Genomic DNA, 10,960 nt, shown 5'->3' on the forward strand with positions numbered 1-10,960 from the left:
CCAAGGTTTTAAAAGAATCAGTGCCTCAGCCATCTCTTTTTGGCCTGTAGGTTGCTCCAGTCCCAAGGCACAGAAATGGCCCCGGGACTTCTCTGCAGCCCACACAGTTCATTCAGGGTTTACGGTGGTGGTGACTCCGTGGGTATCCCTCAGGTGCTCTGAACAGAGGGACGCGCTCCCTGCGCGGAAGGGGTGCAGGTCTGGCCTTGGAGGCAGGCACACTCCGACCACTGCCGGCCACCCCAGGGGATAAGGGATGCTCTGGGGCGGTGGGGGACGGGGTCCGAGGAGTCTTCACGGGGAGACGTCCAAGCGGGGTCTCCGGGAAGAACGGGTGTTTGTCAGGGTGGAAAGAGGTGGGCGAAGTGAATGCGGCCTGGAGGTAAAGCTGGAGGAAGGGCAACAAGGCCAGCTGAGAAGTAAGAAAGAGGGCTGCGGAGCGGCAGGAGCGCGCAGGCGTGAGCGCGAGAATTAGGGGGCGGGGGACGCGCCAAACCGGACAGCGCGTGGGGACCGTCTGGAGCTTGGGGAAAGCTGATCTTCCGACCGTTGGGGAAAGACACAATGTTGCCCGAACTCACAAGCCAACTCCAGGGAAGGCAGCCTAAACCCCGAGGAGAGTGGAGGGAGGGGCGCCCCCAGCTAAGGCAGAACCATTCTCCGGAGGTGGAGAGGGGAGGGGGAAGCCCTGCCCTCAAGACCGAGCCCACGGAACCAGCTGGAACGAGTCTTCTGGCTCTTCTCTTATTTTTTTTTTGCCCTGCTCCGCCACCATCAGCTAGCCCCCCGGGTCCTGGACACCCCTAGTTCCTCCTCGGCCACCACCTCCCGCTCGTGTCTGGTCGGGTCCGGCGGGCACCTAGCCAGGCGCAAGTTGTAAAGGCCGAGCTGAGCTGCGGCCGCCCTGAGAGGACCCCAGATGCGCCGGAAAGAGTCGGGGCTGGGATGCACCGGGGATGGGCCCGGGCCCGGGTGCATCCCCGCCCGCAGCCAGTCCCGCTCCAGAGCCCTCCGCCGAGCCTGAACTCGCCCCCCAGCAGGCTCCCGCGGAGGGACAGGGAGCAGGTTCGGGATCCCCATCTGTCTTGGGACCCCCCAGCCGAAGCTTGCCGGGCCTCTGAGGCTGGGTTCGAGGCGGGACCCCAAAGCGCGTCCGCATTCTCGGCCGTCCAGGGGAATGCCCAGCCTGTGCCCGGCCACTCGGACGCGCCGTGGACCCACTTCACATTCCAAGGGCCTTTGGGTCCCCGGGCCACTGGCCTGGAGGCTGGAAAAGCAGCGGACATCTGGAAGACGCTAGGCAGCTCCAGGGAGGAGGGGGCTCCGCCGGGTACAGGCGCTCTGCCCCCTCTGGTACTCAGTCCCACTCCTCCACCCACCCACCCACGCACCCACGCGATGTCACTGCCTGCAGCACCTATCCGGTTGCCTCTTCCCAAAACCTCCTCCCCTCCTCTCGGTCCCCGATTTCCGTGGGTGGGTCAGGTTCCGGGGCCCGCGCGCTCCCCGCTCCCCTCCGCGCGCCTGTAGCTGCGGCAGGTCTGCGCGCTCTGCGGCCCAGGTCCCGGGCTGCGGGGGAGCCGGGGGAGGGGCGGGGGCTGCGGGGGGCGGGGCGCAGCGGGGCGCGCTCGGAGCCTGCGCAGGGGGGTTTGCCCACCTCTTGGCTGAGGAGGGGTCAAGGTGCGGTTCTCCCCCACCGCTCCCAGCGGGGCTGGGCGGGGCCTCAGGCAGACTCTGCCCCTTCTGTCCCCTCGCGCCCCTCTCCGGGTCTCCGGAGGTCTCTGGATTGGGTCTAGAGGCTCAGGTGCCCCTACTCCAGCGCCGAAGAAGTCTCTTTCCCTCTCCTCTCCGCGCGCGCAACAGGTGCAGGGTGGGTGACTGCGCCTGTTTTTATGACCCAGGAGGCTCCAGCGAGCTGGCCAAGGCTGCCCTTCATAAGGGGTGGTGAGTCGGTGCTTCTGCCAGCTGCCTCCTTCTGCTAGTGCCAGGGGCCCAGGTGTCCGGAGAGCCCATTTCCACCCGAGCCTGGAGGGCTGTGATCTGGTTAGCTCACTCAGGCCCCTCCAGGGGGAAAAAAAAGAAAAAGTCCAGTTGGCCCTGGGAGCAGGGAGTGGAGTACTGAGTACTGGGGGGAACGGAGAGAATAATGGCAGGAAGGAAGCTCAGGCTTCTCCCCTGTTGCTAATAGGGCAGGAAACAGTGGGTGCAGGAAACGTCCCCTTTTTCCTGATCCGCAGCTCCACTTTCTCTTGCAGCGCTGTGTCCTGACCGACCCGTCAGTCAAGGAGATCACCCAAGAGGATGTCAGAGAGATGCTAAATTTGCTAGAGGAGGTGTGCTTCCTTCCCTATCCCAGCCAGCCACCCAGGCTTTAGCCAGGCCCCCTGCTTTAATTCTGCCCTGTAGCTGTAGGAGTCTTGTCTATTTCCTGCTTGGCTACCTCTCTGGGGGCCAAGCTGGGAGTCCCTCTTATGAAAGGCAGGTAGGTGTAAGACATCCAGGCTGGAAGAGCTCTTAGGGCCATCTGGTCTGATCTGCTCTTTTTCCATAAGGGGAAACCGAGTCAGGCCCCACAGCCGGTGAAGGACAGACTCTTGCCTAGTACTTCGGAGAACTGGGGGGGGGGGGGAGTTTCCCCTAGTGGCCCAGCTTCCCTCTGACCCTGTGTCTTCCCTGGCTTCTCCCATCTGCTTAGGAGATCTTGGAAACCAGGAACTTATTTCCCATGGATGGGGGTCCCTCTGCAGAGAGAGCGGGACCTGAGTGCAGCAGATTGCATGGGCCGGTCCCTGGCAAAGCAGAATAGTGTTCTGATGGAGAACAGCAAGCTGGAAGCCATGCTGGGCTCAGCCAGGGAGGAGGTAACAGGGCAGGGCAGGGCGGAGGAGGTAAGGGGTGCCCCTCTCAGGCCTACCTATGTCCGCTTGTGCCAGGGCCTGCACCTGCCCTTGCCCCTGCCCCTGCCCCGAGCTGACCCAAGGCCCCTCTCCCTCTGCCAGGTTTTACACCTTAGACATCAGGTGAGCTTGCAGATGACCTCCTTCAGCTCTACTCAGACTGGGGAGGAAGAGGAGGAGCAGCAGCACGGTCACCCCTGTGAAGTCCCAGCGCCGTGAGTGTCCTGTCTTTACACCGCATCTGGACAACCTGTTTGCTTGTTTGCCAACAGGGACGTGTTCGGGCATTGTACCTGCATCAGGGTGCTGGGGCCGATGAAAGGTGAGGGTAGGTGCCCCCAAGTGCTCACTTCCCCCAGCCTGGCCCAACCCAGTGCGCTGATTTGCTTGGACTTTGTATATCATTTGCATAGGCACCTCAAGTCCCCCTCAGCTAGAACTGTGGCCCCAGTGCTTATTTACATGGAATTTGCATAGGATCTCCACTCCCTTTTCTCCTGGGGGCTGGGCTGGGGGTCAGGGCCCAGACTGTAGCTCCCCACTGCGTCTCAGCTTCCTGTCTCTGCCCACACCCTTTCCCTGTCCCTCCCCCTACCTCCCCCATTCTCAAGGCTCCCCAACCCTGCAGCAGTGGCAGCAGCAAGCCAAAACAAACATGAGGGCAGGATCATGGGGCAGCAGCCTGGGGTGCAGACCCAGGACTTTCGGAGGCTGGAGGAGGACAGAGCCAACCACCCTCCCGTGGCCTGGGAGGAAGAGGGGCCTTCTGGGGCCGCCAGGCCACTGGGACAAAGGCTTCCACCAGCAGGGACCACAGTCGGACCAGTCCTCCGGGTGAGTCTGAAGGTGGGCTAGGGTCTCCTACAGGGTGATGGGGTGGGCCAGGTTGTCCTTTCCCCAACTAGAAGCCCCTAAGGTTGGGGATCTGTTCCTACTGAGTACAGGCTATATGCAGGGCCGTGTGAGCCCTGCCTTCAAGGGGCTCACAGAGATATCAAAGATGATTTATCGACATGTTATCTTCTTTAATCTTCACACCCCCGTGGGTAGGAACTATCATCTCCATTTATTTGGTGAAGAGATTGAGGTTCAGAGAGGGAAAGTAACTCATTCAAAGTCACACAGCTAGAGTGGATCTGAGCCCTATCTCTTCACTATCATGCCATAATGTCTTCCCTGGCCCATCCCTCCCCTCTGACCCTGTCCTGACCCTGTCTGGATGTCTGCCTGGCCTGCTGGGTCAGCCGTGAAGTTTACAACCTGTTGGCAGCCTCACCATTATTTCTGTCTTGTCCCCACTCAGTGGTTTGATCATCACTGGTGGCCTCATCAGGGTCACTAGGGAAGGTTGTGCAGGTTGTAAACTGAATGGTGACCTCTATGGCTGGGCAGTGGGCAGCCTGCATAGCTATCAATGGTGCTCTTTTCTGATACAGCTGCCCAGGCCCCAGCCTCTGCCCACTGCCCAGGCCAGGCCTGTGGTCTTCAGGCCCCCAGTTCACACCCACCCTCTTCTATTCCAGGCTTTGCTGTTTTCCAGCAGCCTGCAGAGGCCCCACAGACAGCCTGAGGCTCCTCCTTCCGCTGCCTGGCCAAGTCCCAACCCCCCTAGACCCTCCTTCCCATCCTCTGAAATGGGGCCCCCTGTCTGTCTCTAGCCCACCCTCTGTCCTGATGAACCTGGGCCAGAGCAGGAGGTCCCAAGCCTTGACCCTCTTCTGGCTGAAGGAAACCCGGCCCTCCTTCTGCAGCTGGTGCAAAAGCTGTGGCTGCTGGCCCTGGATCACATGGTGGCCTCAGGGGCGGAAGAAGCCCAAGGGGAGGCCCTCTAGCTAGCTGCCAGACCCAGCTCTGAGCTGGGGGTAGGGTGCAGGCCCTGGGAGCAGGAAGTTGTTCTGAGTACCTTCCTAACAACGTGCCCTTCATTCCCCGACCCCCAAGTTAAAGGTGGCTCCTGAGTACTTGTTGACTTTCAAGGACCCCCATTCTTGGCCCTTTCTTTTTAGTCCCTAATTACTGTTTGTAACCAGGGTGTTTCTATGTGTGGGTGAGGAGTCCCTCTGCCCAGCGGTGTGCCCTCCCCTCACCTCCCTGCCTTGGTCTGTGAGTGCCTAGGCTCCTGCCCAAGGCCCAGCCACTCTCTCCCACTGGCCTTCCTCAGTGCCCTTGTTTTCTCCTTCCAGATGTTCTCCCATTTTCCACCCTTTACTCATAAACAGCTGGAGTCAGGGGCTCAGGACCCCCACTGGTATCTGTCCTGCTCCCCTGCAGAGCTTCTCAGTCTCCCGTTGCTTCTCAGCCTGTGTATGTGCCGGTGCAGGAAATAAAATACCTGTGTGCTATCTGGCCCAGCTTCCAGACATCTTTTTTAGGGAGTGTGTGTGCATGAGTGTGTATGTGAGTGTGTATGTGCTCTGGTGGGGCAAAGTTGTGGAGAGAGGGTGGGCTCCAATGTTGAATGATGTGCCAAGAGGTTTGATTAAATACATTAGTTAGTCATATCAACAACCCTTGTGGAGTGGTGGTTGTCAGATGAGGAAACAAGCCTAGGGAAGTTAAGTGACCCTCCCAAGAGTCTAACAGCTGGTTGTGGAGTCAGGATTTGAACCCGAGCCCTCGGGCCTCCCGAGCCCATGCTTGCACAGGCTCCCTCCCAGGTCCTTTGTGCTCCAGGGACTCTGACCCAGTGCTTGGCCTCGAAGGGTGAAGCAGGAGTGAGTCACCCATTGTTTTAAGTAGAGGTCCCCCCGAAGCAGACTTGGAACAGCGTGCTTGTAGCAGAACATAGTCAGTACCTACCAGATTGGTGAGTGCCAAGGAAATGGGCAAGGCACCGTGGTGTCTGTTACAGTCTACCCCTTGTACCAATCAGGTTCTATTGTGGAGTTTACTCTGGCCTGGCATTGCTTCTCTAATATGCTGGCTGGTGACAAAATCTTAAAATAAAAATTTACGACTGGAGGGCGAATGGTATAAGCTGTGATTCCACTGCTGCAATCAGTCCTAATGCCCTAAATGCTATTTCTCAGCTTTGTCCTGCAACACTCTTCCTATACTCCCCTCATCCTTGGCCAGCTGGTCTGGGTTGCTTTTCCCTTGAAATAACCTAGACCTTCATTCCTGAGAGGTCTGAACCCTTCATCACCAAGCCCTTGTTGGGCTGTTGTTGCAGCAATTTCCTGTTTATGGTTATCACCAGGCAGGAGGTCCCAAGAGGCACCCCAGTGTGACACCTCATTCCAGACCCTAAACACTCCTTCCTCCTCCCATTGTGAGGCAGTGCTCCTAGCTCCTCATGCTAATCAAGGTCAATAACCTCTGATAGTAATTGACTTTTCTTTGATTGCTGTTCTAATGGCACGAAGAGCCAAACATGGCCAGGCAGCAGCTGTACCTTTAGGGTTTAGGGGAATCTAGAGTAGAAGCCTCCTCCCCCAGGAACCAGGATTTCTAGTCCGGAAGTGTCTAGAATTGAGAGGACAGGAAGCACAAATTCCTGAGGTGACCCCCTGGCAGTGAAGGTGATAGGGGCCACTTCCACTCTACCCCCTGGTGCCTGGGCCCGGGTGTCTGGCTGTCAGGGACACAGCACTGTATAATAACCACTGGTTCAAAGTATAGCCCTAGTGGGTTTGGCTCAGTGGTTAAAGAGTCAGCCTAAGGACTGAGGGGTCCTGGATTCGATTCTGGCCATGGGCATGTATCTCGGTTGCAGGCTTGACACCGGGCTGGAGGCAACCAATTGATGTGTCTCTCTCACATCGATGATTCTCTCCCTCTCTCTCCCTTCCACTCTCTCTGAAAAGCGATGGAAAAAATATTCTTCGGCTGAAGATTAAAAATAAATAAATAAATAAATATAAATAAATAAATAAAGTATATACTTCATCCCAATCCCCAGGGTGCATGCCTGAGTTAGTGTCTTAGCTGCACATTTTATTTTTAGTTATTTATTTTTAAAAAGTTTTTTAATTTTGGTGAACTCTGATTTATTAGTTTTTTAAATTGATTTTAAAGAGCAAGAGGAAGGGAGAGAGAGAGAGAGATTTGTTGTTCTTATTTATGTGTTCATTGGTTCTTTCTGTATGTGCCCTGACTGGGGATCAAACCCACAACCTTGGTGTGTCAGGGCAATGCTCTAGCCAACTGATTAGCTGCACATTTTAATTCCAATTTTCTGTCAGGCCCGCAGTTTCTGGGTAACACGCTATATGGTAGGACAAGTGGATCCCATTGCTCATTGCTACACCTCTTTCACTATAAAGCAGTTCCCTTGTCTGAGGTCATGTGTTACGGGATCTTGTGATGAAAGTCATACACTGTAAATCCTTAGAGCTGTAGTTCTGTGGTGCCAGTGGAGGCACTGCAGACGGGAGGGCAAACTCATACTTAGAACATGTATCAGTCCCCACAAGGATGGTTCAATGCCCCTTGTAGGATGGAAGACATCTGATGTAATCAATTTACCAATGAGTAGCTTGTTGGTCCCCTTGAGTCATGATCCTACATCAAGAGCTCAGAGTTGGTCTCTGCTTCTGCTGGGTCAGATGTTCAGCAGAGGGAGCAGTTAGACTGGATGTTGGACCCATTCATAATCTGTCTCTACCACCATTGTTACTATATTCATGGGCCCGTATTACAAGTGTGGAGCGACCTAAGACTGTCTCTGGCTGACTTCATTGGATGAGTCATCCTGTCCCACCTGGTTGAGGTGGCTGCTCTCAGGTGAGCCTTCATGTGAGACACAAAGATCCACGTGTGCCTTCTCCGTAGATCTACCTACTTGCCTCTTGCGCTACTTGTCTCTGATTTTCTAATCTCATTCCTACAAGTCCCCTGACCAATCAGGGAGCCATCTACCACTGTCCAGAAGTCTGTGTATACCCTTCCCCCAGGCCACTTCTCCCTCCATACCAAGTTGATGACCAGGTCTACTACTTGAAACTCCACCCACTGGAAGAATCGTCCCTCACCACTGTCTTTTGGGATCACCCGTGAGTGGGCCATAATTCAGCAGCAGTCCATTTTCAGTTTTTACTAACATGTCAAGCCTACCCATTTGTGAACCAGGCCTGGGCTCTCCTTCCTATATGAGTTGGCCACAAGGAGTGAGGTCATGGGGGTGAGATGAGGGGAGGTGCAATAGATGTAGGTACCTTGGAGGGTGAGTGACTAACTCGTTTGTGTCCTCTGGCCCTTCTCAGGCCCAATCTCAAATGCACCATTTGTATCCTAAACCGAATCTCTGCTTGGCCCACCTAACCTTGTGATGTGGTAGGTCTGAAAATACCCAGCTCATGATAGGCCTCTCTGGTTGTATAGTAACCTAATGTCCAATGAGCAAGGGCTCATTCCCCACCAGGGCCCAGCAGCAAGCCAGGAGTGGCTTTTTAAACAGTAATTCTCTGATGCAGATGGCATGACTTGCTCTGGAACAGAAGTCAGCAAACTATGACCTATGGGCCAAATCTCTCCCATCACCTGATGTTATACAGCCTGCAAGCAAAAATGGTTTTTGTATTTTAAAGAATTACATTTTATTAAAAATTTTTAAAATTTATTGATTGATTTGAGAGGGGCGGGGGAGAGAAAGAGAGAAACATTAATTTGTTGCTCCACTTGCCCATGTATGCGTTGGTTGATTCTTGTATGTGCCCCGAGCAGGATCAAACCCTTGACCTTGACACATCTGGAAGATGTTCTAACCAAATGAGCTACCCCAGACAGGGCTATTTTAAATAATTACCTTTTAAATGATTATTTGAATACTTCCACAATATTCTTGATTTTGCCTCTTGGCCTGCAAAGCCTAAAATATTTTCTATCTGACCTTTTTAGAGAAAGTCCTGGGGTCTGCCCTGCAATTCTCCTCCAGCTCTCATCTGCCATGGACTGAGAGATGCTCCTGGAGGCGCCACTTCCCCTGCATTTCCAGCCTGCCTTGAACTTGGAAAGCTCTTAGGCAGAGAGTGGCATGTGCTGCGGAGGGTGCTGCCGACAGACACACGCGAGAACCGTGAGGGGCTGCGGGTGAGACACCGACAAGTGCCTGTGCCAGCCACTTGCCCATTTGACAAATATTTATTGGGTACCTCCTGTTTTTGGCAACGGGGATACAGCAGGGAGGAGGACACACAGTCCCCACTGTGACAGAGTTTCCTTTCTGATGGGGGAGGCAGACAATGAGCTGTCAAACAAAGCAACTGCAGGTTGTCAAATGGGCCCTACAGGAGATACGGTGCTGCAATCAGACAATGATGGGGGCTGTGCATGAGGCCTCAGAACAGAAAGGGTGGGTCTCTTAGAAAGAGGCGTTTCAATCAGACCCGGGGAGGAAACCAGGAGCCAGGTACATCTGGGGGGTGGGGGGAAGCAAGGACAAAGGTTCTGAGCAGGAAAGAGCATGTGCCTTTGCCTAGGGAAAGGAAGGGGGGGGGGGGCGAAGAAATGCATGACATCACCTGCCATGAAAATGGGTTCTTAGAGCTTTGACAAGGAGCACAGACTTTACTCTAAGTGCCATGGGGAGCACTGAAAGGTTGGTGTCAGGATTGGACGTGTCTTTTGAAAAGCTTTCTAGGTTGTGACCCCCACCCGCTATTCTCCCCCACACATGTGGAGATTCTTGTTCGGTGTTAGTCTTTGGGGATACCAAGAAAGATGAGCCATGCTCCCTGCCCCTAGAGGGGTGCTCAACTCTCTTCCCTGCCTCAACCCTATCCCCAACTCCCCTCCCTTGCCCCATGACACTCAACACAATGTGATCCATTGGAAGCTAGTTTATTTGAGTTGGTTTTTCATGAGGCCTGGCTGGGTTGGGAGGTGACTGGGCTCTGAAGCTCGGTTCTAGGGATGCTGGTCCCCTTCCTCAGCACTGCGGCGGCCGAAGTCCATCCATCCATAGGCATCTTCCTCTTCCTCCAGCCATGGCCCCTGTTTCTTGGACATGTCTGAAGGTCAGAGGTGGGAGAGGAGGTGAGGATGGGGAAGGACACCTAGCCTCTGGGACTGAGGTCAGGGCCAAGACTGGCTAGGTAAGCAAGCAGGGACGGCCATCAGCAGCTCCTACCTGCCACCAGGTGTGGGGGACCCTGGAACCTTAGCTGCCTTTGGTGGTGAGAAGCTGGGCCCAGCTGGTCTGGCCATTGTGGCTCAAGGCCCCTCTTGGCCCCTGGAGCTGAAGGTACATCCTGCAGTTGGGAGCGGGGCTTCCAAGAAGCTTCAGAGAAGGTGGCCAGAGCCAGTGCCAAGATCAGCGCGCACACACACAGTCGCTGCATCTTGCCTGCAAAGGACAGAAGGGCCGAGCTGAAAGGTGGGGCACTCCAGGCACCCAGAGTCAGGAGCCTGGACCACATGGACTCCAGGCCCCTTCCTGCTGGCAGGTCTGCAATTCTGTGAGGACTTGTGGACTGTTCTTGCCAGTTCTCTGGCCTCCAAGCCTTGCCCCTTTCCTCCTTATCTACTCTAATTACAGCGACCACTCTGCTCTTCGAGGAATTGAAACCTAGAGGAATGGTTTCTCAACTGTTATGTGCAATTCAAGGCCATGTGAGCAGCTCTGTGGAGGTTTCAGTCTTGTAATTTAAGGTGGACTTTGAAAGTAACACCAAAGGAGCATATACATTCAGCTGCATCACATACCACATGGGATCTCTTGGGAGACCTGAAACCTATTCACTGTGTCCAACACTAGCCACGTGTGTTGTCCAATATGGTAGCCACTAGCCCCATGTGGCTCTTTACATTCAAATTAATTAAGATAAAAAGGTCCTCCCTTGCACTAGCCGTATTTCCAGTGACGTGTGGCTGGTGGATACTGTATCGGACAGCCCAGATACAGAGCATTACCATCATCATGGAATGTCCTAGATAGTGCTGGTCTAGGAAAGAGTTTGAGATGGGGTCCAGAAACCCTGGGTTCCAGTCCTAGCCTTGCCCAATAATTTGGGTCACATCTCCCTCTGGGTCTCAGTTTTCTCACCTGAGAAATGGGAGATTAGCCTTTGTCTCACCTCCCAGGGCTGGGGTGAGTATGAAGTAAGAGGGTCAGGGCTGGGCCC

General features: G+C 54.8%; 2 protein-coding genes across 2 annotated transcripts; one reads left to right on the top strand and one right to left on the bottom strand.

Annotated features, from left to right (window-relative positions):
- The first annotated feature begins 956 nt into the window (after window positions 1–956).
- HAP1 (huntingtin associated protein 1) lies at window positions 957–4,729 on the top strand. Its single transcript, XM_087826496.1, is given in 11 exon segments — window positions 957–1,091; window positions 1,093–1,330; window positions 2,256–2,274; window positions 2,276–2,333; window positions 2,748–2,861; window positions 3,000–3,112; window positions 3,509–3,552; window positions 3,555–3,670; window positions 3,673–3,731; window positions 4,421–4,499; window positions 4,502–4,729. Coding segments are annotated over 11 exon segments (1,203 nt in total).
- Window positions 4,730–9,743: 5,014 nt separating this feature from the next.
- GAST (gastrin) lies at window positions 9,744–10,177 on the bottom strand. The gene is made up of 2 exons (XM_016215055.1): window positions 9,967–10,177; window positions 9,744–9,847 (listed from the first exon to the last, which is right to left on the bottom strand). The coding sequence occupies exons 1-2, from the start codon at window positions 10,175–10,177 to the stop codon at window positions 9,744–9,746; spliced, it is 315 nt and encodes a 104-aa protein (XP_016070541.1).
- Window positions 10,178–10,960: the final 783 nt, after the last annotated feature.

Source organism: Miniopterus natalensis, chromosome 17 (genome assembly GCF_054644295.1).
Source record: "Miniopterus natalensis isolate mMinNat1 chromosome 17, mMinNat1.hap1, whole genome shotgun sequence".
Lineage (NCBI taxonomy): Eukaryota > Metazoa > Chordata > Mammalia > Chiroptera > Miniopteridae > Miniopterus > Miniopterus natalensis.

Bases quoted from the DNA above. Each gene is read 5' to 3' on its own strand.
- GAST (XM_016215055.1), bottom strand. From the start codon at position 10,177: ATGCAGCGACTGTGTGTGTGCGCGCTGATCTTGGCACTGGCTCTGGCC. The intron at 9,848-9,966 runs GTAGGAGCTGCT...TCTGACCTTCAG, and splicing joins TCCCCCACACCTGGTGGCAG to ACATGTCCAAGAAACAGGGG.